Below are 26,954 nucleotides of genomic sequence, written 5' to 3' on the forward strand. Positions count from 1 at the left end.
TCTCCGAACTTTCTACCACGACTCTGCTGTTCTTCGGCTGGTTCTTCCTGTATACGTTGATTGACAGATGTCTCGTCCAGTCAGCGGTGAGTAATCCCAAACCAATGGCGCTGTCTCAAACTATACCTACCTCTTCTGGTTTGTCTGATTTGTCGTTGTGTTTTCTGATTTGTTAATTTGTTTTCGGATTTGCTGTTGTGTTTTCTGACTTGTTATTTTGTTTTCGAATTTGTCATTGTGTTTTCTGACTTGTTATAATGTTTTCTGAATTGTTGTTGTGCTTTCTGAATTGTTATTTTGTTTTTTAGACTTGCATTTGCGTTTGTAATTTTGTTATTTTGTTTTCAGAATTGTGATTTGCTTCGCACTTCTCGGCCACCGTAGCATGGCCTAAATCTAATGGATATTCAGTGCCAGAAAAGACCTATAATCCATCCCGAAGACCTTGTGCTTGTGTGGCTTTTGGCCTACTTCCTGCCAGCACGACTGTCCCGATTTGTCTGGGATTAAGACAGGTTAGTTTTTGTGAATGGACTGATGATGAAGGATTGCTGTATAAGAATCCAAGAATCAACCTGCATAATAAATGGACTGATAATAAACTAAACTATGGACCATAAAATACAGTAATCCAACATCATGGCTAATGGCACAGAATGAAAGAAATGTCAATTAACAATTTCCTTTTATCTGATCCTAAACTCACTGATCAACTACACAGTGGTGTTATATATCCACCAGAATAATATGACATTTAATATAATCACACCAGAATTCAAATCTAGAGATAAAATGTGCAAAACAATACGCAATTCATCATTTCTAGAGACACAAACAGCAATACTTTTACAGGTTGAAATGGTTTATTAGTAAGGAAATATCAGTTCATAACAAATGTGGTACAGGATTTTCTCCCCCGATCAAGTTTATTGAGAAAAACAAAACCATGGAGCCAAAAATATTTTTTGTTGCTTCCAAACGCTAAACACAGGAAATATTAAGAAATGTTGGTATTGAGAAGGAAATGAGCATCACCTCACTTGCTTGAATCAGTCAAACAAAAGAAATAGTAACAAAAGATCTAATGAGCAGAAGCACTGAAGCGTGGTCGATTATACGCATGTGAGGGTTACTAAACTGGCACTGATTAAAGTTTATATCCTCATGGGTGTTGTGTGTCGACTAGCTCATCCATCTATCTATTGGTTACTTAGCAGTGTATCAAAAATATAAAAAAGGCCATCTTTAAAGATTGGTACAGTAATCCTACGTCATGGCTAATGATACAAAAAGGAAAGTCATGTGTTTGAATGTTTTGTAAAATAAGGCTTTGTATAAGCATGGAGCTTTAAATGAAGTGAGCTAACAAAACAAAAAAACACACAAAAAAAAAACCTATAAAGCAAACATTCAACCTGAATCACTTCCTTAATAGGTTCAACCAATCAATCCTGTCTTCAAATTGCCAAAAAAGAAAGGAGAATTTCAAAACCACTCAAAAAGGTACACTCAGTGTGCAATAAATGTTGGCATTCTTCTTAAAATGGAAAAAAAAAGAAACAACAATATATACAACAACAAAAATAAAGTATGCAATATGCAAAGGCTTAATGTTGCTTTCGGCAACCCCCAACGGACCACCCCCACCCACCTCCTCCCAAACACTATAAGAAAGGTAAGCCTCATGGGTGACCCCTGTAAAGAAGACCCTACAAGACCCCGACACCTCAAAAACCCACCTGTCCACCCTCCCGCATACACACAGGACATCACAAAGCACGATTACGTCACTAAGCCTGTTAGTTTGAGTGAGATAACCCCCCACCCCCAATGGTTCCCTGACCCCTGGCTCTTAGGAATTGGTGAAGGCATCTGCACAGGGGCTCCACTCATCTGTTTTAGGGTTGTAGGCCTCAACCGAATTGAGGAAGTCGTTTCCATCAAAGCCACCAACGGCATAGATGATGTCACTGAGCACGGCCGCACCAGCATTGCTGCGTGGCGAGTTCATGCTCCCCAGCATCCTCCATTCGTTGCGGGCGGGGTCGTACATTTCAACGCAGTGCAGGGCATGAGAGCCATCGAAGCCGCCCACCACAAACAGTTTACCTGAGAGAGACGAACATCGGTTACCTCCTTCTACAAGCTGTATGTTCGTTTTCCGAGCATTTGTTCTTTGCTTACCTTCATAGATGGCCACTCCAGCTCCTCTACGGGCAATGTTCATTGGGGCAATAAGGGTCCAAGTGTTGTTTTCTGGATTGTAGCATTCCACACTGTTCAGACAGTTCCAAGACTCTGCTCCTCCGATCACGTACATGAAGCCATCCAACTCGCACACGGCGGCCTGATGCCTCCCTGTAGATGCACAAAAATAACGTTGAGAACAGTATCTGCAGATCCATCTGGCTTTTCATCAATGTAATCCCCGCTGTACGCTTAAGCTGTGATCTTTTAAGTGCCCAAAACCCCTGTGGAAGCAATTATAGGGATATTTTTTGACGTCAACGTGACTTACTGATGTTTAAAGGGGCACAGCTGTTCCAAGCCTTGCTCACAGGGTCAAAAACATCACAGTTCTTCAGACCTTTCTGTCCGCATGGATCTGATCCCCCAACAACATACAACTTGCTGTTCAGAGAGCAGACACCTGAGGAAAGTCAAACAAGCAGTGATAAATCTGAAGCTACTGTATTCTCTTTGTTGGATGGACAAATTCAAAATCTATCTAAAGGAATGCACAAATTCTGACTGAGACTGATATTTATTTATATACGTTATGGCCAATAACCAATGAAACAGGAATTGTAAATTCTACAAGTGAAGTTTTTACCTGCATTGCAACGATTGGTCCTGAGCTCTGGCACTTGAGTCCACTCGTCAGCACTAGGGTTGTACGTCTCCCCACAACTTAGTTCATCTGAATGGCCATTGGACCCACCCATCACGTAAAGCTGACCCTGTTTGGATTTAAACCATAGTTTTTTACCGTGCTTTTGAAGGCTGTACTTTTTAAACACCCATTTGACCATGTACACACCATGAGCACAGCCATCTGAAATCGAGCACGTGGAGTCCTCATTGGAGCAATAAAACTCCAGCTGTCTGTCTTCATGTCATAACATTCCACAGTCCTCAAGCACTCCTCCCGATTGTAGCCACCTGAATAATGGATCAGACAGAGTTGCTCAATGAAAGTAAGAGAGCCTTTCACAGGTTTCTTTGGACTTTGTGATGACCACTAACCTGCGGCGATGAGTCGGCCATTCAGAGCTGCAATGCCCAGGCCGGAGCGAGCATAGTGCATGGGTGCAAGCAGCTTGTCGGGTTCCTCTTCCAGTGGCTGGCCCTCGAAACTCAGGCTCTTGGTCAGACAAGGTGTGGCCGAGGGCGAGGCCTGGGGACTGCTGCGCCCATGCAGAAAGATCACGCACAGCACGCCGTTCAACACGGCCAGACACAGATATGTATTGTCTGTGGGGAGAGAAAGAGGAAGAAGGTGACTTTAAGGAACTGCAGATAAGTCTTGACAATCTAAAGACATCAAAAGTGCACACGTACTGGTGGTCTTCTCGGAAGCTATGTATTTCCACTCTTGCTTGCAGGAATGTTTGGCAGATCCAGGGGAGAGGCTGCCAGAGGAGCTGGTGCTCAGCTGTCGGTGTACATTCTCACGTGGGGGCTTCTTCTGCAAAGGCACAGCGCAGCTACAGACTCCGAGCCCATGGTCCACATACACACAACCTCACACAGTCCCAGACCCCGTCTAGGTGTAAGCCTGACTTAACAACTTACAAGATGCTTGGCCTGCATCAGGTTAAAGGAATATTCTGGGTTCAATGCAAGTTAAGATCTATAGACAGCAATTGTGGCATAATGCTGAATACCACAAAAATAATTTTGACTCGTGCTTCTTTTTCTTTTAAAGGGGTCATGAACTGCCTTTTTAAATATTTTGTACTGTTCTCTGAGGTCCCCTTATAGTGTTATCAATTTGTACATCAAAAAACATAATTTAGAAGTAATAGGCTATTTTCTGTCCTGCTTTTAACCCCCCTCATCAGAACGCTCACTTTGAATAGGTGTGGCGGATGAAGTAAATGCCCACTGGTATGATTGGCTTACAGTTGTGTATGTTTGACAGCCTACATCCTTCATAGATGGACGCTGCTGTGATTTAGGTCAAAAACATAAATACTCAGTACATATCAAACGATCTGTAATAACAGACAAAGCAACAGTGATCACGTAATAAAAACAGTTACACACACTTGTATCAATATAGCTGGCACAGCATCATCTTTTAATTTCAATCTTTCTGAAAATCCAGCGTCGAATTGTTCCTTGTTTGTAAATGAATCCACGGTAAAATGAAGGGAACAAAGGACCAAGTTCTTACGGACGCATTCTGGAACGTCATTAAAAATAAAGTTCATCCACTCTTTCCTAACGTTGGGATCAGAAGGAAAGCAATGCAAAGACTGTTTTTCCACAGCTTGACACTGCACAGCGCCTTATTCGGAGCGATCTTTATTGTTTAGTTTCTACATAGACCTGCATTTGCCTCTATTTATTTACACTACATGTGCAAATCGGTGGGCGGGGCTAAACAGCCAGCAATGTAGAAGCAGGCATTGATCTTCTTACGTGGAGGCGGTGTTTAGATACACTATTACGTAATAAGAGTTGTACATTTCACAAGCTGTCGTTTTAGCAGACTGGCTTCAATATAAGCTGTTTTTAGAATAACGGGAACATTCTGAGTTCTGAAACTTACAAGATGTTTTATATAGTACAATGACCTCTTATATGTCAAAATATCAAGGGAATTTTGGTTTCTCAGTTCATGATCCCTTTAAAAAGCAAAAATTTAGGTTTTAGTAAGGTCGGTACAATGGACATTAATGGGCCAATTTTTAAAGGATATGAAGCTTATAACTTTATAAAAGTCTCACATTAATTCTTCTTTTAAAGCGTGTGTATTATATGAGATAACATTTACAGATAACAGATTAATTACTTCTATTGTAAGTGCCTTACTGTAATCCAGATTTTTGCTTTTTTTTTTTAAAGAAGGGACATATGGAAATGAATTTTTGTGATAAACCACAGCACAACACAGATGCTTTCGAATGAGCTTGTACTGAACCTTGGACTATTCTTTTAACCTTATATCTACTTTAATCTAATCCCAAAGTAAAGCCACACTATAAGCAGCATTAAAACCCAATCCACACACTCATCACGCACACATCGTGATCGCTCTAGCTCAAAACGCTCAAGACTCAACAGCCCAGCACAACAAAGCAGCTGCTCTATCCTAGCATCAAATCTTGCGTTCGCTACGGGCCTGCTGCGGTCCAGCCTGAGAAGAGCTCAGCGCTGGTTGTGTACCTGCACAAACTGGATGTGGTCATCCTCAGTGCCGAACACCTCAGCCTGCCCGTCAAGCAGGCTCCCATCGAGCAGCTTGTGATCGGCCGAATAGTACAGCGTTTGCACCTGCAAAACACACAGCAACAACAGAACCCATGTGGCTGTCTCCATGTCAACAGAGCACCCAACTACGTGGGTCAGGGGAAGAAGGAAAGTTAAGAAGGGAAGGGCCATAGCACTCGTTCACTGCAAGATGCTGGTAAAAAAAAGCTTCTTAAAGAATAAGAACAGTGTTGTTGTGGATTCAGGAGCATTTCCAAAGATCTTCTGGACTTTTCACTGCACTGAAAACAGCAGAATGTGGATCACAATACTGTTCGCCACAAAGCATCTTGGGAACCTTCATTTGTCAACAAGGTTGCAGAAGGAAATAGACAAACAAGCTCCATCAGTGCATGTTCGGCTGTCATCCATCCTCTCAGCTGAGGGGGTTAGTCAAGTCAGACGTCATCACATAAACTCCAGTACAACACTGGTTAGCTGTTTTCAACTTACACAGCTCAAAAATGAGTGCTTCATTTAGAAAAAAAATCTTGGATTGTCTTCAAGCTTAAAGGTTTTTTTCAAAACCAAATATAATACAAAATTCAGTTCAAATAACTGAAAACAAAATAAAACAATGATTGTAGAAACTAAACAAAAAATGTGCATCAACATTACATCATTTCTGTGTATTTGTCTATGGGTACTTGCAGATATATTAAGGACATAAAATGGTAAAAGCATGGTTGTTGCATCAATGTTTTAAGTGTCTTGCCCAATGAGAAAGTATCTGAAGTAAAAATTGTAAGCTGCCCTTGACCAACTGTGTACAGTGTTGATGCCAAGTGAACAGGACCAGTAGGCACTGCTGAAATAAAAAGAGGCCATTTGTCTATAGCTATAGTAGTGTTTTATAGTTTACTGATATTTGATTGTTTTTAAACAAAAAAGGAAAAAAGTCATGTTTTATGTTTCCATGACTGACTGCTGCTGTCACTTCCTGTGCCCATCTCTGCTGGGAATGTGTCCAAAAGCAGATTAAAAGGAACTAGGAACTGAGAGCAACTTCAGAACATCCCTCTAAGCTGCACTCAGTTCCCACTTCCTTTAATTAGGATGAAACTTACTGTAGGTGCCATCATTAAGCCTTTTATGAAGTCGATGGCTCTGTCCTTTTCTTTCATTCGTACTTAATCAGTATTCAGGTGCATACTGTGTATGTAATGTTAAATGCCTTAGTGGCATAAAGCATCCATATTTGTGTGCCAATCATTTGAATATTTCGTACTGTAAGTGTATGCATAAACAACTGTGTGACATGCTTTGATTTACTTCGCATGCATATGTGAGTTACAGTAGGTGGACTTAATATGTGAATGTTTTGAAGTGTTCAACGTGGTGGTACTCAGACATCTGAAGTGTCATTTTAAATGAACTGTGTACTGTTGGTGAGTGCATTTGTTTAAGAGGCAGGAGCCTAGCGCTCATTTCGCCACAGCTCCCTCTCGTTCTTTTGTTATTTTCTTTCATTCACTGACTCATTACCCTGGAGGGCCCCAGTCTTGGCTTCTTCAGTCTTGTGAGAATCCTGCTGATGTTTGCTCTAATAAACCTAAGGAGAGATAAATCAGTGGGGAGGAAGAACTGTTAGTGCTGGTTCCCAGAGCAAGCACACTCACTCAAACACTCACACACCTGCTTAGAGAAGAGAGAGATGTCATTGGGACGGCGACATGTCATGTCACTCTCTGTGAGCAGACAGAGTAGCTGCAGTTACTGCACAGCACTGAGCATTCAGGAGGCTTTTAGTTTGGCTCACCTGGACTACCCACTCGCCTTTGCGGAGGGTGTAACAGCCCCATTCTGTACCTAAATGTATATTCTTAAAGGCCCGGGGTGATTTGAGTGTGAAGGGGAAGAGGAAACAAAAATATATATATATATATGGAAGGCAGAGAGAACAAACCCAACCAACCTCTACCATTAAGATGGCTGGTGTGACCTGTTAAATCTGTGAATGGGATGAATTACGAGGGGGAAGAAGGGAGGGAAGGGAGAGAGGAGCTCACAGTGGAGCGCAGTGCTCACCTCCTCCATCAGTCGCTCCAGGGGTTCGCCATTTTCCCACAGGCTGCGTTGAACCCAGCCAATCACCTTGGAGTAAAGCTTGCCATTACTAGGCAAGGTCAAGTTATCCTCCAGCATCACCTCCAACTATAAACCAGACCAAAAGAGAACATATCTTTAGCACAAGAGCGCAATAAAGCATAGTATATGACCTAAAAGGTCAGCTCACCTTAAGGCGTGGCAGCTTGAGGAAATCCTCTTGCTCAGACACGTCCAGAAGATGCTCCTGGATATAGCCGTCGATCTTGCCCAGCAGACGCCCATCTCCCATGCAGCTGGCAAAATTGCGATAGGAGATGGCACTCTGGGAATCCATCTTAGAGAGAAGATAGTCGCCACAGATCTGAGAGCAAGTACAAAAGACTTGGTTAGAGCTTCATCTCAAGTAAAACGGTCACAAAAACATATGCTTGATTAACCTACCCGCTTCACTCTGTCCATTTTGAGCCGTTTGGCTGCAGAGTAAACCTCCTTAACCAGCTCTTTATCTGCCTTCAACCTGCAGAGAGTAACAACAGATGTCAGAAAACATTGGAAAGCCATTAATATGGTAGAAAAAGTGCCGTATAATGGCTCTAACTGGTTGATTGCACATTGCGTGTCTCTTACTGGGCAGTGTAAGCGTAGTTGAGAAGGATCTCCACAGCCTCAGGGTCCAGATCCTCAAATTTCACATGAGAGACACCATGAGGTTCCAGGTCGCTGTTAAAGATTTCAAACAGATATGGACTGCAACAAGCCAGTACTGCCCGATGAGCCATCAATTCATGGCCACACACCTGCAGAGGTAAAATGACAAAGGTTAAGCCTATTATGACATTGTAACAAAGAAATAGGCACCATTTCGATTTCATTTACTAACAGGTATTACCTACAATAAATCTGGATTTTCAGATATGGTGCATGGTCATTTAAATGTCATCAAAGTATTTTATGAATCGAAAGAAAATAATCTTGAGAATTAACCATTAAATCTCTTCAGATAATGTTAAACCTCCCATTCAGTCTTTGAAATATTCTGAACACCGAGGGTTTGGCTTTGTCTGTTAATGAACGTCACACAGCTAAAGGCCATTCAAAGATCCAGGACCCACGTATAATGAAACACACTCTTCCCTGAGTCATGTTTCAGCCGTCTCATAATGACACGGAGAATAATAAGGTTAAAAAAGGGTGTGTTACCTGTAGTCTCACATCACAGAACTGGCCGTTCTTTCTAAGGGCGTTCATCTTGGCCACGGTGGAATCCTGGAAACTTTCGTCCTCAAAAATCAAATATCCGTTGGGAATCATTTTGGAAATTAAGCCTTTGCAAAAGTGAAACAATAACATGCTTAAGTCAATTTTAGGATTTTACCTCAAAATATCTATCCCACACTGCATATCTTACATAAACACATCACCCACGCACACATCTGCACATGAAATACAATGTATCACTCATTTTAGCTGCTGGCTAAAAAGCTGTCAGAGTCTATAATCACTTTAAATCTGTCCTTTTGTGCACACATAACAGTCAGCCTCATGTATAAGTCATGCGCTTACCTAATACCGAATGGCGTACGTCTGGGAGAGATAGTTTACTCTGGAAAGCCGTAAAAAGGCACGAGTGAAGTAGAACCAGGAATGGGAGTGCCTAGGTCTTCCTTCACTACGAAGTGGATGGAAAAGGCAATGCCAGGCAACCAGTGGGCACGGCAGGGGGTCAGAGGTGACTCAAACTCTCAGGCTTAGAGTGACTGCAATCAAGTCCTCACGTGTCCCGTTGGCTATAGACTCAAACCTTTTCTGTGTTGATTGTGCATTATAACCTGCAAAACAAATAACAAACAAGGGGTTGTGATGACTGATCTCAGAAACACTGATCACATCAATGGCAATTACTAGCACTTCAATAGCCACAACATCTAATACTGATCTGGAATGAACTAACAGAAATGAAAGGTTCACATGTTGCCCAAGGGCAGAAGCGCTGCCGATCACAGACTGACCCAGCTTTACGCTACTGATCGCTTTCATGGAGTTAAACACGTGCCTTATTCGGGATCAGCCTTCACTCCTGCTGCACAGACAACTGAAATTAATCCGGATAGAATCGGTCTCATACAGACTTAATTCAAGAAGCTGCCTCTCAGGACATGCTTTTCCGACCCTCCGTTAACCCTTCTCTTGTTCAGACCCTTACTACAACACCCGCATCTTCTCCCCATCTTCTTCCCCGTTAACCACATGGCTCTACCACACCGACATGCTTCCAGAATGCTCCACAGGTCATTCAAAACTCTTTTAGCTAGCAGAAGGTCACATTTTAGGGGTGGAGGATGGTCACACAACCCAAAAAAAATGTACTTAGAAATTTTGATGGATTTATCACATTCCCACAATGATGTGGCTACAGCTGTGTGGGGATGGAAAAATGCAGAAGCGAAAAACAAATGAGCTCCAGTGTGCGGAATCCTCATGTTTTACATGAAAACCTGCTAGTATTTTTCCACTCACATCCTTTTATCCATTCCAGCCTCAGTCGACGCAAATGCTCCAAGCAGGCAGTGGAGGCCTTTGGATAATCTGCTCATTCTCTCTTGCTCTATCCTCCTCAGGGGTTGATTATTGAAAACAGCAATCGGAAAAAGCTAGGCTTTAATTTACCTCATCATAGGGATGCTTCCTCTTGAAGATAAGTGGCACTGGAGAAACACTTTCAAGCACTAGGATGAGTAAAAGACCACGGAAGCACTGAATTATGCTTTTTATGTGAGCTCTCTCTAATGCCCTTCCTGTTTTAACTGTCTACACTGGAGTTTATTCCACTTAATCTCACATATAAAGTTAATCCAAACTCTTTACTCCTTAAAAAAAAAAGTCGAAGAAAATATCTTAGGGTGCTTTCACACCTGGCCCGTTGTTTCGGAACCTGGCGCGTTTCCCCCCTTAGCTCGGTTCGTTTGGGCATATATGAAAAAGGCAATCGCACCTGGATCCGCACCAAAACAATCGATCCGAGATCGCCTGAACGAGGTGGTCTCGGCTTGATTGAAAACTAACTCTGGAGCGGTTCAGTTGTAGTGAGAAAGCAAACCGATCCAACGAACCTGGCTATATCACAATGTATGATGGGTAATTACGTAAGTTCTGTGAAAAACATTAGCTTTGTTGTTTTGCTAATACCTCAAAATTATCCTGTGAATGTCTGTGGGTGAGCACATCTTCGCCATTCAAAATCAAAGCGCACTTTTTCATTTTATGCCGTCTTATTGCTCTTCTTCTTAGTAGGTGCATTTTAAAAATGTTTTCCCCTATGAATTCTGGACTCCTCATTGTAATAATTTTAATCCCTGTTTCGGAACAAAGCAAGGTGTGAAAGCACCCTTAAAAAAATTAAAGTAAAAAAAAAAAAATCTTAAACTTATTTTGAAGAAAGGTTTAAATTTAATTAAAAAACATTTAATACATGCAAGTTTTTTTTTTTTTTTTTTAAATTACGTTTTTTGGAGTCACACCTCATTTTAATAAAACCTGAATTATGTCTTGTCATTAAAAGGTCACCTTATCTGATATTTTATGCAATGACATTGACACATACAGTATTTTAGGACAAAAACAGCATCATGTCACTGACTCTTAAAATGTGAAACTTTCCACTCATTGATAAATCTGAACTGTCCAGTTTCAAACTAGTGACTTTAATCTGAGAGCCGTTGGTCCACTTGGAGTGGAAACAGGGACTGACACTTTAAACCAAGGCATTTACGGGTCAGACAGCAGATAAAGCCTATGTTGACTTTGCAGCTTCAGACGGACTCACAAATCTGTTCATTGTGTAGTGGCAACCACGGCATCCTCACACAATTACTGACAGAGTCAAGGGTGAAAAGACAAAAAGATGGGCAGATACTGAAATGTGTGGTGGCAGAAAACACTCTGAAAGACTGTTTTGTGCATATAATCTTTTTGGCCCTCTCTGGCATGCAGCAAACAGCATGCTCAGTCGGTAAGCGTGGGACAGACAGCGAGGCGAGAGAGAAAGAGGAGAATGGGCTGAAACACATAGCAACAGTTGTTCTATTGACTCTGTCTGCAGAAGGACTCAACAGATAACCCAGATTGAGCAACAACTTAAAGGCAGGGTATGTGATTTTTCAAAAACACTTTAGAAAGCTTAAGGCCATACAAAAAAATAAAATTGAGGCTATGAGGACAATAAGAGGACAATGAGTTCCTTGCATGCATTTGTATATAGTTCAAACTGCTCGTAAGCCTCGTACACACGGGGACGATTATCGCGCGCGCTTATCACCAATGTTTTTCGACGCGTCGTTTGTGTTCATACCCAAGCGATTTTTCGCAGGCGATGAGCCGTGTGAACGTGCAAATTCACTCCCTGACATTAGATGGCGCTTAATGAAAAACAGAAATACCCCGGTACACATCGAATCCTATTTGATCTGCAATTCCTCTCCATAACAACTCCCTCTTATCGAGATTTTTGTAGTCACTGTCGCATTTGTCATAAAGCCCTTTGTGTTCAGACACCAATGAGACCAGCAGCTACATTCATCTTGCCTCGATGCATCTTCTTGGCCTACTTACTTCCTCTTTTTCGTTAGGTATCAATGTGTGCTCGGCAAGACCGTTTTGTGCTTGAGCGCCACCAAGTCGTGTTTTACTGTAACTTTAGCAGCTCCAGGCATGTGAACAAAGCGCCAATCTCATTGGTCGGCCAGTTTTAACGCGGCGCGTCAAACCGAAAAAACGAGCCCGAGGCGTTTTTAAAAAAAATGACGCTTTTACGCCTCGCGTTTTGCGCGTTGGTGTGCACACTCACATTGGCGCCCTTTGTTTAGTCACGAGGCGTTAAACGTCGGCGATAATCGCGCGCGATATTCGTCCCAGTGTGAACGAGCCTTTAGTCTACCCCATGACAACAAGCAGCATTTGCAATTATAATGGTCTCCGTCATAAGACCCCTTTCTTGCAAGTCACGCTTTCTCTCTGGGATCTCCTCCAGCTCTGAGAAAAAGGTGAACTACATTAGTCAGCGTCAGAAACACACAGGCTTGCTAACATTTATATATTTGCATTTTTCTATGCAAAGCTATTCATGGCAAATTTTACCAGGTATCAAGACCTTGGCATTGTTAATGCCATGCTTTACAAATAATAATGATTTTAAATAATGGCCCTGGATGTATAAAATAATAACATACGTCTTTTATGGAGTTATGGACAAATCACCCAATGTACCTTTGAGCTCATGAATGGCTAGCACAACAGTCAATCTGAATAAAATGTGCAGGAAGGGAAGTGGATGTGCAACTAAAGAAATGATATTATGGTCAAATGGTTGTGCAAGATCATGAGAGGCTGTGGAAAAAAGCATGCAGAAAATTGATATCATAAAATCATATTCAGATGTGCACTAAAATCTGAGCTGCATTTCCAGGGGTTACATAACACCTGGTAAAATTAGTGATTTATTCTCTCAACCTAAACTAAAACACACTGCTACTCTTTTCATAAACCCTCAGGCAGCAGAAGAGCTTATGTAATTTAAACTCCTAATTACAAAGATGGAAAGGACACACATTATGACTACTCCATCATAATAATTACAGTTCAGTACTTTTTTATAGATTCTGTTTTTTAACTGCTTTGTGAATTAATAGATTACATTCGGAGAGCAAAGGGCAACAAAGCAGCTGTTTTTATTTTGGCTTCTTGGTTTTTATCTCTGCTGCCCCTCTCTAATGAAATGCTAACCTTTATGGGAAAAGGTTAATAGGAGAACACAATTTAAACATTGAGCTAACCGAGCCACCGGCTGAGCTCACGCATGAGAACAGGCTGGAAAATTGAATAATCGTTCACCATGTACGGAAAGAATGTTTGAAAGGGAAAGAGACAGAACACAGATTTTATTCACAGTGGCCGTCACAGAAAATGTCTCCCAGTGATTCACATTAACCACAACATGCAACAGAGGAAAGGCACTTAAATAGCTAAGCAATTCTCTAAAAACAAAAATATAAAATAATAGATGTATACAGAAAAACAGCATCTTAACTCTTAAGAATCTATGTATCAAAATACACAAGCAAAGGTCTTAGTTTAAGGAGCACAGGATTTGCTGCATTCATTTCCCTTACAAATGAAGCACTGCGGTGACAATTAGGTCATCCATAGGCAGATGTGGAGATATGGAACGGAAAAGGATTTGCAAGAAGTGAAACTGCTGCTTCCTGTGATTGCAAGTGGGATTGTGAAATATGATTAGAGATTTTATGTGTAAAACCACAGTAAATTAGATGTACTGTGGGAGAGTGCACACAATGTTAGGTTGTGGAAACGTTTGCAGGTATTTTCACGTATGAAGAGAGGACATATGTAGAGAGAAAACAAGCAAAAAAGAAAACAAAACCATAATTTTTGAGAACTGCTGCTTAATAAAACTGTATGAAAAATGTTTAAATAATTTAAATTGTACAATTATTACATATGAGATGAAAGGTGAGACCATATGGTGCATTCAATCAAATATCGATGCAAACGATCAACCATGCAGGGACAAATTTCTATGGGTTACGCCCCATTAAATTCACGAAACCTGATAGGCCAGCATACATGATACAATTGGCTACAAGAAGTGTCCATTAACACGCCTCGTATCCACATTTCCCGCACAATGAAGCTTGCATCATACAGAGCCCAATACGTTTCTAAGCCCCTCGTCCAAGTCTACAGTAAAATCCAAAACTGGGTCAGTAGGACCTGGTCGTTATTTTTCCATCTTCCTCACAAAAGATCAACGATGAGGTAAAATGTACGTTCTGCGTCAAAATATACGAGCACTGCTTTCTATGAACCACTAGTCACTCTTTTTTAACCTTGACAGCTGTCCCGTCCTGGTTTTCATTTATCTGTTATTACATTTATACCTTGGTCGGCATTTACTGTTCTATTTAACGGTGAAGTACAGAATAATTATTTGATTTTAAGAATAGAAAACGATTTGCCTTGTAAGCAGACAATAATCAGGACAACAGCACAATCAAATTTTACAGGGCAAAGCAGCTAGATTTCAAAGTGTATGAAGCCCATTTTATTATGAAACGGGAAAAAACGACATGACTGTAGTCTGGGATAAATGAACTGCCTGACCAGTGAATACTGACTGTGCAATATTTCAGCCCTTAAAATACTATAAATGCCAAATGATGACAATACAATTGCTGTAACTGTAAAACCCCATGTTTATTTTGTATATTTTTTATTTCGTGAAATAAATGTACAGCGTACAAAATAGATAAATCCAACTAAATTAAACATGTACAACATCACAGTTTGCTGCGCAATGCAAACGTTAAACTCAAGCGAGTGATGAGAGCAACGCATGCGTTTATGAAGAGACATGCAGAGCAGATTACGACGCACCATATGGCAGTCGCGTGAGTAACGTACATAGAAGTGTACGTGTAATACAAAATAGCAACGTACAAGCAAATAATCTTTAAAAATCATAAATAAAAGAAGCACGTAGTATTAAAGAATCCTAGGAGGTCAGACGCCGTGAAGCTTCACACAATGCTGATAAGCTTGATTCTTACCTGATCTGTTTGACGGTAGACGATAGTAGACATATTTAAGGTAAATTCAGAGCTGTTGGTTGTGGATTGCAAAAGCAACAGATGTGGCACGTTTCTGCGTCCGCTCAACCCTGTCGTTCCGGGTCTCGAGACTGTTAGATCGGTGAGCGAGCTTTGACAGCGACACTGGAGCACGCGCTTAACAAAAGCCACGGGGCTGAATCGCGCGTGACGTAAAGCTAGAGCTCCGCCTGCGGAAAAGTACCGACGGACTGTGAGGTGAGGACGGGCCCTGGAGTCAGTGGAGAACGGCTTGTAAAACTAGTCTGGGTTGAGACCATAGACTGTAAAAAAGGTTGAGACATAGCTTTTGAAACTTTTTTTTCACTGCATCTATCTCATTTGCTTTAGGCATTTCGTGCTCGGTCATTCTTGAATAGTGGTTGTTGTCCAACAGAGGGGCGTGGTCCACTAGGCGACATCACTTCATAGGGGCCTTAGATTATTTTTAACATAACCTATATTAAATTATTTTAACTTCAAGTGCTTAAACTTCATTAAAATCAAGGTGTAGTTTTACAAAATGTAAATTGACAATTCTCTATTTTTCAGGTAAAAATATGCAAACATTTCCTAAATATTTTTTTATCCCTTCAACCATAGTTGTTTTTATGGAAATCTGCTTCCACCATGGGGGAAAATAATAATAACAGGGAAAAAAAAAAAAAAAAAAAGTTTCTCTAGCAGTTCTGACTTTATCTCTCTGAATTCTGAGTTTACATTTCGTGATACTGTGTTTTTTCTGCCATGGAATAAAAATAGAAAAGATAATTGTGGCATTTTATCTTGCAATTCAGACATTTTTTCTCGCAATTGCAGGTTCATATCTCACAATTCGCAATTACCGTCTTTTAGTGAGCGGAAATGAGCTCCTGTAGTTTTTAATGATAAACATTCCATTTTTGAAACTTATCTTATGAAATGTATCATAATTATTTTAATCTTTTAACACTACTAATTTCTAAGGGCGAGGCATTCAAAAATATTTTCTTAGAGGACCTTAGGTCAAAAAGGTTAGAACTTCATGGTTTTGAAACAAACATTACCTGCATTCTCCCTCTCATTTTCATTTTGCCTTAGGCTTTACACACCCAGCGTCAAAGGGTGATAATCTTTGCATGTGGTCACTGGCCAGAAAGCTTTTGCATCGTCACAAATGAGTGAATGATGAGTGTCCTGATTATGGCTTTTATATGTCGAGACCTCCAATACCATATCATATATTGCACTCCTTCGCCTCCCCATGTGCAAAGAAGCTTAGCTTTTTCTGTGATGCAGGAGTGCATGACGTCAGAGCCAAATTTTCCTCATTATCCTCTCTCTCCTGCACAGGTAAGACTCTCTGCCTTAGCCAGAGTTGTAAATCTTAATTGGATCAAATGGGATCAAGCGGCACGACTATAGACACATGAGCACAAGGCAATGCTTAGCTGCCCATTCTGTAACTGCCAGCCAGTGTAATGCACTGACCGCACAATGGCAGTAACAGAGGCTCTAGAAACATCCTGGCCTTTGTGTGCAAATCCTCAGCAACAACTGAACTGACAAGCGATTGTCGACATACTGGTCAAGTTTTTTAAAAACAAAGTTGTAGGCATAACTAAAGGACAGTATTAAACTAGAGATCCTGTCTACACTCAAAGCCGTTGTGGCCCTTTCAGGGGACCGGTGTCTGTCCAGGGGGCCAGAGATTGGGCTTGTTGTCTTTGTTGTGGTGTAATTATTGTAATTTGTGGTTATTTAAAATGTTGACCCATTCCTAAGCAACATGACTGATCATGTGTCCAGAATAATGCTGCTTTGCACAAATAATGTAGGATCTCATATATTTTTGCAACATATCAGAAAAACATTGACATAAGATACCTCTATGTGTAATATATGTGAATTTGGAATAATGAATCTAATCGCAAATACAGTGTTGCATAATTCATAACATTTGCACCCTTTTATTAATGAGAGCAGATATGAAGCATATGTGTTGCCCTCTAGAACTTTTTGAGACTGATGAGATTTATTGTGTCAGTTTTGACCTATCGCCATGTTCTTGTCCCCTCAAGTTTCAAACGGATACATGGCCAATTTGAATCCTCATGCATAATTGGATTGTTTAATCACAGTGTGTGTGTGTGTGCGTGCGTGCGTGCACGTGGGTGTTGTGTGGTTGGCTCGTCTGAAATCCTCAGGCTCAGTCTACTGGCACAGATGTGTTCTGACAGCAACAGTATTAATATTTCAGGTGAGAGGCAACGTCTCACAACTGCAACTAACACGTGATGCATCTGGGGAATGTTCGCAGCAAGACATTTGAATCAGCTCAGCTCCAAAAAAACAAAAAAAAACAAATTGTTCAGCAGAAAGAATGCTCTAAAAGGAAATATGACTGTGGAGAATGAAAACTTGCAAGTCATTGTCACAATAGCATGCTAGATGTTTAAGTGTGATTTCAAATTCATAAAACAATTTCACATAATAATGGTTTTATGAACCATTTACTTTGTGAATGAAGCCCAAGTAGTTTCTGTGCCACTAACCAAGTGGATTTGACAAAATGATGACTTTTCAAACACGTTTCCAGAACAGTCCCTCTTTCTTCCATTAGTTGCAAAAAAAAACAAATGGCTTTGTCTCAAATTCATGCTGTTAGCTCAGCCAGTGTTGCCATTTTGGGCTTGTCAGGATGCTCAAACTAGAGCCAGTATACTTTTTAGGTAAATTAACCTGCAAGTCACTTAGTTCTAGGTGTCACTGTACATTAACCTGGCATGAGAGAAGTTTTTAAAACATGTAAAATGATTATTGTGATGAGTGGGTCGGGGCCGAGAGCCGTGGGAACGGAGCGAGGCCGGTGGAGTTAATGGTAATGAGCGACACCTGCACCATTTACCGGTCTCGCTCCGCTCCCACGGCTCTCGGCCCCACCCCACTCATCACAATTATATTTAATAATTAGTATAATTAATGAGTCTTATACTTTAAGACTAAGGTTTCATATAAAAAATGTTTCAAATCTAAAATATGTCACTTTAATGTTAAGTGTAAGTGCAGATACAAAAAAGAGTTATGGTTATGTATATGCATGCGCATACAGGTTCATGGCTTACTTTACTTACTTTACTTTTGCTTTTAGTCATTTAGCAGACGCTTTTATCCAAAGCGACTTACAAATAAGAAAAAGTAATTAAAACTAAAAGCTAAAACTCTATAAATACTATATATATACAGACATTTATGAAAATAAAAGAAATTAAATAAAAAAGACAAATGCATACAACAACATTTCAAAACTAAAACATTTAAATGAAAACAAAAAAAATTAAGCTAAAAACAATTCAAAATATTAAAAGAACAAAAGGTATGAGTATAATAATGATTCTAACATAACACTAAGCCAAACACCAAAAAACAACTACATGTGTATGTACAGCCACACACACATATACATATACATGTACATATATATACAGGATCAGGAAACAGTCCTCTATAAAATGCACTGGACACATCAGAATATTTGGGTTGTACTGTTCTGGAACAGTGTTGTAAATACAACTTAACCACTGATTTCTAGTTGTGTCCTCTTTTGGAAGGTCAAACAAAGTAGTTTCGCTTTCACAACGAAACACAGCGCCTTCACAACATGGCGCCAGCAACAATACTACAGCGAGAATAAAAGTTACGCCTTCTTTCTTTGCGTGAACATTTGGGCTGTGTTATGCAAATCTTCCCACATCGTGACGTAGGTATGTGGGGGCGTGTTAGAACGAGCCGTTTTAGGTAGGCGTGGTTGACTCTTAACTTTTATAAAGAATATCTCTTTGGATTTGAGACTATAGTCTTTGCAACTTTACAGATCTTCTTTATGCACCAAGAGCTTGTAACACTTCAAAGAGAAAGGAAAAATTGAAATAGCATCATATGACCCCTTTAAGAAATATACACTGTGGGTGATGTCCATAGATGGAACATAATAACTTTCCAGGGTGTACTGAAGACCGCATCCATGTCTGTTATATCCCTATGGATACAAAAGCAGTTCATAACATGTTTTTAACAATCCCCCTTAAGTAACTCATCGTAATACTCTGTAGTCTTTAAATCTATTCCAGCCAATGGTTTGTGGGCTTCATTACTCGGATACAAACTGCATGAGCTATTTCCAAATGTTAATTTAAAATGCCACCAATTGAGAACCATAAATAAATCAGCAATGTATCAGGAACTGTCCCTATTTTTTTACATCTTAAAATGTAAGACTCATTAGACTTATGAGTTGCAGGCATCCTGTAGGATCTATGATTTGTCTGCAGCCTGGACGTTCATTCAGCAGTAACCGCTATCTGACACATTTATTGTTCATATTGAGCAGCTGAATGCAGCTCGTCTAATTTCATTATTCTGCAGGGCTGGTCATTATTCACTTAGAATTTTATTGAAGATATCATTGAGTAATCATAACGAAATGTAAAGTGTCGGTTTTGACTTATAAAAGAAAATGATCCTGTCTCACAATGAAATTATATCTTGACATTATTTGCAGATGAAGAATTTCTCATAAAATTTTTTAGGAGTCTATATAAGCTTATACCAGTAGTCTTGTTCATGAAAAAAACATTTGAGTGGGTTGATGCCAGTTTTATTCTCAATTTTTATGTTTTTTTATATGTAATGCTTTTACTCTTTTATGAAAGCAAGGTTGATGTAAAGACATGGGATAAGCACAGCATGTTTACTTACTAATGAATGCGTATCCTTTATATAGAGTAGAAGATTCTTTAACTGGGTCATAGCTGCTTAAAAAAAATCTAAATAAATTAATAATTTATGACATGTATTTATTTTGCCTTTCTGCATTGGCCTTCCTGGGTGTCAAACTAATTACCACACACAAGCATGTTAAGTGTATAGCAAAAGTTAATTTAATGAAACATAGATAAGCCATTATACATAATTTAAAAATGTTTCATCTGTTTTGTTAATTATATTGTTTTTATGTTATGTTAATCTACCATTGCAATTAGAGAGAGAGAGAGAGAGTGTGTGTGTGTGTGTGTGTTCTATTCAAGTCACCATTATATAGTGCTTTTTACAATGCAAATTGTGTCAAAGCAGATTTACAGGCATGCATTTGTTTAACCTGTATTTGTTATCAGCCTTTGGACTTTTATCACCCCCGTTCTTAAATGGAAGTCTATTTAAAACTGTTTATATATTTAAATTAGGGCTGCACGATAAATCGCATGCGATATTTATTGCGCATCTTGTCATTAAAGCCGCTTCTGTAATCAGCGGTAAATCTCCATCACGTGCGGGCTTTCACATTGAGCAGCATTTACTACACAGAGCTGTTGTTCACTGGCAAGCTGCGCAAAACCACGTTCATAATCGCACAATTTTTTTGCGCAGCTTGTCAGTGAACAACGGCTCTGTGTAGTAAATGCTGCTCAATGTGAAAGCCCGCACGTGATGGAGATTTACCGCTGATTACAGAAGTGGCTTTCTGACAAGATGCGCATTAATTATCACATGCGATTTATCGTGCAGCCCTGTTTTGAAGCCCAAAAAAGTGCATCCATCCATCATAAAAAGTGCTCCACGCGGCCCCGGGGGTTAATAAAGACCTTTTTGTACGAAAAATATCCATATTTACAACTTTATAAACCGTAATCTGTAGCTTAAACAAGATGCGCATTAAATATCGAATGCGATTTATCGTGCAGCCCTAATTTAAATACATAACTTGCAAAGAAATGAGTTTTCTAAAAATAGTAAGATTTGAGTTGTAGTCATGCTTAAAACACACACACACACACACACACACACACACACACACATATATATATGCTATTGCATTAGATACCAATATTAAACATCTGCAAAGAAATGCTGCTACATAATTTCACGTAACTAATGTCACTTACATTTAACTTTTTTAAATTAATGTCTATTTAATTGAATGTTTTGCTTGAAAAGTTTGCCTGTGCAAATGTCATTTGGTTTGATATTTATTTGGAGGCCACTATATTAACAACCTTATCTTACAACCTGTCCAGTAGACCATTATATTTATATGGTAAATTACTCTTTCCTGTAAACAGTGTTGATATAGAGAGTCAGATAAGATCACCTTCATGCTTTAATATGGTATATTTGCGGTGTTTGCTGAATACAAAAATGTATAAAATGTTTGTGTGTTTTGTCTGACAAAAAGAAAGGGAGCTGGGGGGCCTTAACAGAGGTAAATTTGTCAAATTAGAAATCATGTGAGTAACTGCAGTAATACTGAATTCTATTTTCGCTCACAGCTGATTTGATTGGACTATGGAGGGATCAGTCTGCAGTCACTGCTGCTGTCTCAGGACACTACCTTCCCCTTCAGGAATACTGCAGTGAAACATACTGTGTGTGTATGTGTCTGTGCTGAATTTACTGTCTCTCCATTCTCTCTTTGTCTCACTATTGCAGAGCAGTGATTGTTCCATGATGCTGCATTGCTGAAACTTTAGATGATTGTTGTGTGTATAGAATATGTTGGATGCACAAGCAGTGTAGAACTAGGAAGATGTTATGAATGTTTTCATAACATCCTACTGTCTCCATCTGTTTGGAATATGCAGGCAGCATGTACCATGTTTACATTTAAATATATATATTTTTCCCCCCAAATTATTACTCATTATTGCATTGTAGTCACTAAAGATTTACTAGATTGTCTCTAAAGCTCTAAATTGTTAAAAATAACTCAATATGAGAATAGGAATTGCTTTCAAATGAACTGGTTTACGAGAACAAATCGAACTATGAGAGTAAGAGCACACAGTGTTTATTTGGCTCGGGTCTAGTTGGCAGTGAAGTTGCACATGCAATTCAAGGTGAGGTTAAAAACAGTGATCCAGTGTTTGCTTGGGGAAAAAAAGTGGCTTGTTAACTGAACAGCTACACTATTTTTACAACAGCTGAGCTAACACTGCTGAGAATGCAGTTTTACTTATTATTCCCCAACCTTCATAGCCTATGAAACGCTGTCTGTTTAGTCACTCACTGACTGGGCAGCAGCTTAGCTTCCTTAGGTTTCAGACAGAGCCTATGTCTGTGTCTCTTTTTTGTGGTTATTTGTCTAGTTTATTGTGTCCACCTTCCCTCAGATGCCCTTGGTCCAGCCAGCATCCTTGTTCTACTCAACCCCTCCCTCTTCCATTGATCGTTGTGGGTCAGAAATTTGCTCACACACTTAGAACTGTGCTGCTCGCTGTTGGCCTTGAGCCACCAGACGTGTTTACCTTGCCAGGCCACTATAGTAGTACTATAACCTTCACTTACAGAAAAACATTGAGGCCTTAGAGCTCCATTAAGAGCTCCATATCTCCATGACGGTAGGACTTTCGATTTTTGCTATTTAGATTTATTTCTACTCATTAAGTCTGAGAACGCACGCAGCCACCAAGCCTTAAGTTCAATTACAAACTCTCGCCTGCCATCTTTATTCTTCTTGTACTTTCTCCCTCTCTTTCTTCCCACATTCGCTCACTCACCCCTTTTCTTGATGTTCCCTGTTGTTCTTGAACTGCTTGAACTTGAAATTCATTAATGTTAACATGACAGTATTATTAAATGCCCATCATGGGATTTTACAAAGGATTTGTTATTCATTTAATTCATATTGCATTCTTCCATTCACATGTCCCGACATGACAGGAGTTTGGATATTAAAAGATTTTGTTCACAATTATGTATTTCAATATCTGACACATCAATGAGAGTAAATTGGTCAGACATAAGCTATTTGTCTTGGCCAGTGTTGATGTTTTGCAGTTTTTCTTGGTTTAGTCACGTTTTGTATTTTGACAAATAATTTTTACATTTGTGACCCTGGACCACAAAACCAGTCATAAGGGTCAATTTTTCAAAATTGAGATTTATACATCATCTGAAAGCTTTCCATTGATGTATGGTTTGTTAGGATAGGACAATATTTGGCCGAGATACAACTATTTGAAAATCTGGAATCTGAGGGTGCAAAAAAATCAAAATATTGAGAAAATCGCCTTTAAAGTTGTCCAAATGAAGTTCTTAGCAATGCATATTACTAATCAAAAATTACGTTTTAATATATTTACAGTAGGAAATTTACAAAATATCTTCATGGAACATGATCTTTACTTAATATCCTAATGATTTTTGGCATAAAAGAAAAATCAATGATTTTAACCCATACACTGCATTTGCAAGTTAAAAGAAAGTGAAAGTGACGTGACATGTGGCCAAGTATGGTGACCCATACTCGGAATTAGTGCTCTGCATTTATCCCATCCAAAGTGCACACACACAGCAGTGAACACACACACACCGTGAACACACACCCGGAGCAGTGGGCAGCCATTTTTTTGCTGCGGCGCCCGGGGAGCAGTTGGGGGTTCGGTGTCTTGCTCAAGGGCACCTCAGCCGTGGTATTGAAGGTGGGAGAGAGCGCTGTACATTCACTCCCCCCACCTACAATTCCTGCCGGTACGAGTCCGACTCTCTAACCATTAGGCCACGACTTCCCCACGCTATTGCTACAAAATATACCCTAGCAACTTTTGTGGTCCATGGTCACATTTATCAATATTTTGTCATGTCATTATTCATTAACTCTGATTTAGTCAACAATACATTTAACACTTAAATGAACTAGAACTGCACAAATAAACTAAACATTCAAACATTTTGTATATTATTTATGCATTATACAGTATATATTATATTTAGTCATGTATCCACATTTAATAACATAAATTAAACATTTGTTGCAAGTTTATCATTACTCCCAGAAATAGCAATGTTTAGGAAAACAATACGTGACATTTGGTGTAGAACAAATGCAACTCCATGTTACATGATCCAAGCCTTATTATCCCTTTTCTAAATCCTTAGATGACTAAAATTCCTTAGATTACTGTTGGAATATTTGTTTGTCCAAATCTCAGTGGCGTGTTCAGATTTCATGCCCCATTGAAAGGTGTCCTAAATCTATCAGTTCTCAAAGCAGCAGTAAAGATCAAACTGGCACTCCTGGGTTTAAGCAAACCATACAATGATCAAATCAATCAAACCAAAGCTGATTGTAGAAATTACACACTCAAAGAAACTAGGAATGCTTTCATTGGCATTTGAAGAGTTCAACAGCCCAACCATTGGACACACTTGTGCTTGTCATCAGCCATTTACGCAATGTGTTACAGCATTGGCCACTTCCTATCCAACCAAATAAATCAATGTTCAATAGGGGGCCCAGCCATTTCTATGGTTACCCAATACAGACGTCACTCACCATCTCAGAGAGGGTGAGGTCAGATCATGTGGTGTGTGGTTATGTAATTCAGGATGCCACATGTGCACAAACACAGGAAATTCTTTCTCAAATGTGGATCGGTGTACACTGAAGTAAATTCATTTAGAGCGTTGATTCAATGTGATACGTAACGTATATTTCATAAGCACATTTTATTAAGCTAAAGCCACCACGTTGTCTCAGCATTCATTTTAAAGCATTGGAATAGCAATAACATGCCATAAATGCAATCATAATTCCAATAAAATTTAAAATAGCACAGAGAGATGATAGGCTGTACTCAACATAGACAGCCATGAAAAAAGCTGATAACAATGTGAATGAAAAAACCGGGTAATCATTTTCTGCTGCTATCATGTGGTAGTTAGGAGGCACTTCTCTCAAAGCGCTTTCACCACCTCTTCATCCTTCTTTCCTTTAATGAAGTCAGTCCCTGAGCATTCACTCGATATGAGAGCCTCTAAATTAGGTTGTGTCTGTGAGTAGGTCTAGTTTAGTGAGTTGGAAATGGACAAGGAAATAATAGCTGTACTCCTCAATAGCCCTGAATTTTGATGAAGAGCGAGGCCACACTCAAATGCATTCTGGTCTTTAATGTTATTATTCAGGTCCTGTTCACTCGCACACCCTTGGCAAAGAACACATCTCTGTTGTAGATGGATTATTAATATGAATAACAGGTAACAGGTTTTAATATTTTCTCATAAAAAATATACTTTGGTGCTTGATGCTGCGGGTGCTTGTGGTGCGGTAGCTAAGGTGTTCTCTAAGAAATTGCTTGCTGGCAAAATCGAAAAAGTCTTATTTATCTCTTTTTATTTTCCCATACATAGGCTAGCCAATCACATTGCTCCTCAACAAGCAGCACAATTTGTTGTGAGATGTAAATTGTACACACCGAATTTTAATATATACACTGTGTCCTAGCAAGTGTTGACATGATAAAGCACCAAGCAATAAAAGTTCCGTCATGTAAATCTTGTTTCTATGTCTGGTGTGTGATGGGTAGCCCCGCCTACTGTGAAATCTCATTGGTCCAAAGTCCTGCTTCTCATAACTATACATTACACATCAAATAGCTACTGATTGGCTGAGATTGAGTCACTTTGTAAAGCAGTTTTGCAATCACATGTACTTTTTGCTGCCTTCTGGTTAGAACATGGTGTTCTAATCATAATTACTTTATGTGCATTGTGCAATATTCATGTTTGCTTTTATAAAACCCACAAATTATGTACAATACACAGGAAGTTTTAAAGAGTTTTAATGCTATGTTCTTTGACTAGGCCTATTTTTGTAATGTGATTTGTAGCCTTCATGCTCGACCCAGCATCAAAGGGCATCAGCTGATCTCATACAGGTAATGTAAACATTTAACTGCTCCAGTTACATTGAACCATTACCTGTTTGCTGAGTTGTGAATGAGATCAAACTCTGGAACTGCTTGAAGCCTGTGGCTCAGGGTCATATCTGTGCAAACTGTGCAACACGTGAGTCCCTTTGACTGACCTGGCTTCAGACTAACAGCAAATAGTGGGCACCGTATCAATAAAGAGATTAACTTTTAACCAAAATTCGACTAGTTGAGAGCCTGCCACGTCTCTGTGACCCCTTATATCTCCTGTCGAGTCAAGGGAATTTGTGAGTTTGATAGAATCGTTCACTGATGGCAAGAAGCCAGCTTGGTTTGGCCAAACTGTGATTGGATGAACACATGGAATGTGTTTTAGTAATGGAAAAGCCTGTTCATTTGCTTAGTCTTTGTTAACATGTAAAGCTGCTACTTTGAAAAAGGACCAGAAAAACAGAGCAGCCTGACCCTTGTATAAATGCTGCATTCCTGTTTGTGAATGCACACTGCATATTGTAGTGGTAGAAGGGAGCTATCAGATATCAGAGCAAGATAACTTCTTATGCTCTCATGATCATATTATGTGCTTTCTGAGAACTGAATGTCTAGTAAAACATGATTGAAAAAAGACGAGATGTCATTTTTCTTGACACAGTAGGCTGTATATACGGCCTTTAAAAGTATGAGTTCACATTTACAATTTGCGATTGGAAATGGAATTTAAAATAATTTTTATTTGGATTTTTTTTTTTTATTTAAGACAAGCATGTGACACATTAAGGTGGAAACTGAAATTGATATAATTAGTTTTAGAGATTCTTAAAAATTTCATGTTCTTTTCACTAACATATAACTAGAAAATTTAGAAACAAAAATATATATATATTTTTAAGTGTACTTAGACTTTTATACCTTGCTGTTCACTTTTGTATTATTGGATTGTTTTGAAAAGATAATGACACTCAGTTGTGTGCTAATTGTTTGCACATGCTCAGTTAGTTCAGACAGGCGTTATAGGCAATCAATGTGCTGTTATCTGCTCTAGCATTAGTGACTCTATTTAAGCTGAGCTAACCAGGATTTA

General features: G+C 39.4%; 1 protein-coding gene across 1 annotated transcript; it reads right to left on the reverse strand.

Moving 5' to 3' along the window:
- Positions 1–851: 851 nt before the first annotated feature.
- On the reverse strand, positions 852–15,341 carry LOC107732388 (influenza virus NS1A-binding protein homolog A). Its single transcript, XM_016543691.1, has 15 exons — positions 15,150–15,341; positions 9,091–9,356; positions 8,728–8,852; positions 8,155–8,324; positions 7,969–8,044; positions 7,715–7,888; positions 7,507–7,632; positions 5,395–5,502; positions 3,562–3,688; positions 3,247–3,474; positions 3,041–3,162; positions 2,834–2,960; positions 2,519–2,650; positions 2,185–2,358; positions 852–2,109 (listed from the first exon to the last, which is right to left on the reverse strand). The coding sequence occupies exons 3-15, from the start codon at positions 8,836–8,838 to the stop codon at positions 1,853–1,855; spliced, it is 1,932 nt and encodes a 643-aa protein (XP_016399177.1). The 5' UTR covers positions 8,839–8,852; positions 9,091–9,356; positions 15,150–15,341; the 3' UTR covers positions 852–1,852.
- Between the last annotated feature and the right edge of the window lie 11,613 nt (positions 15,342–26,954).

The sequence above is a fragment of the Sinocyclocheilus rhinocerous genome, unplaced genomic scaffold (assembly GCF_001515625.1).
Source record: "Sinocyclocheilus rhinocerous isolate Xijiao unplaced genomic scaffold, SAMN03320098_v1.1 scaffold68, whole genome shotgun sequence".
Taxonomy (NCBI): domain Eukaryota; kingdom Metazoa; phylum Chordata; class Actinopteri; order Cypriniformes; family Cyprinidae; genus Sinocyclocheilus; species Sinocyclocheilus rhinocerous.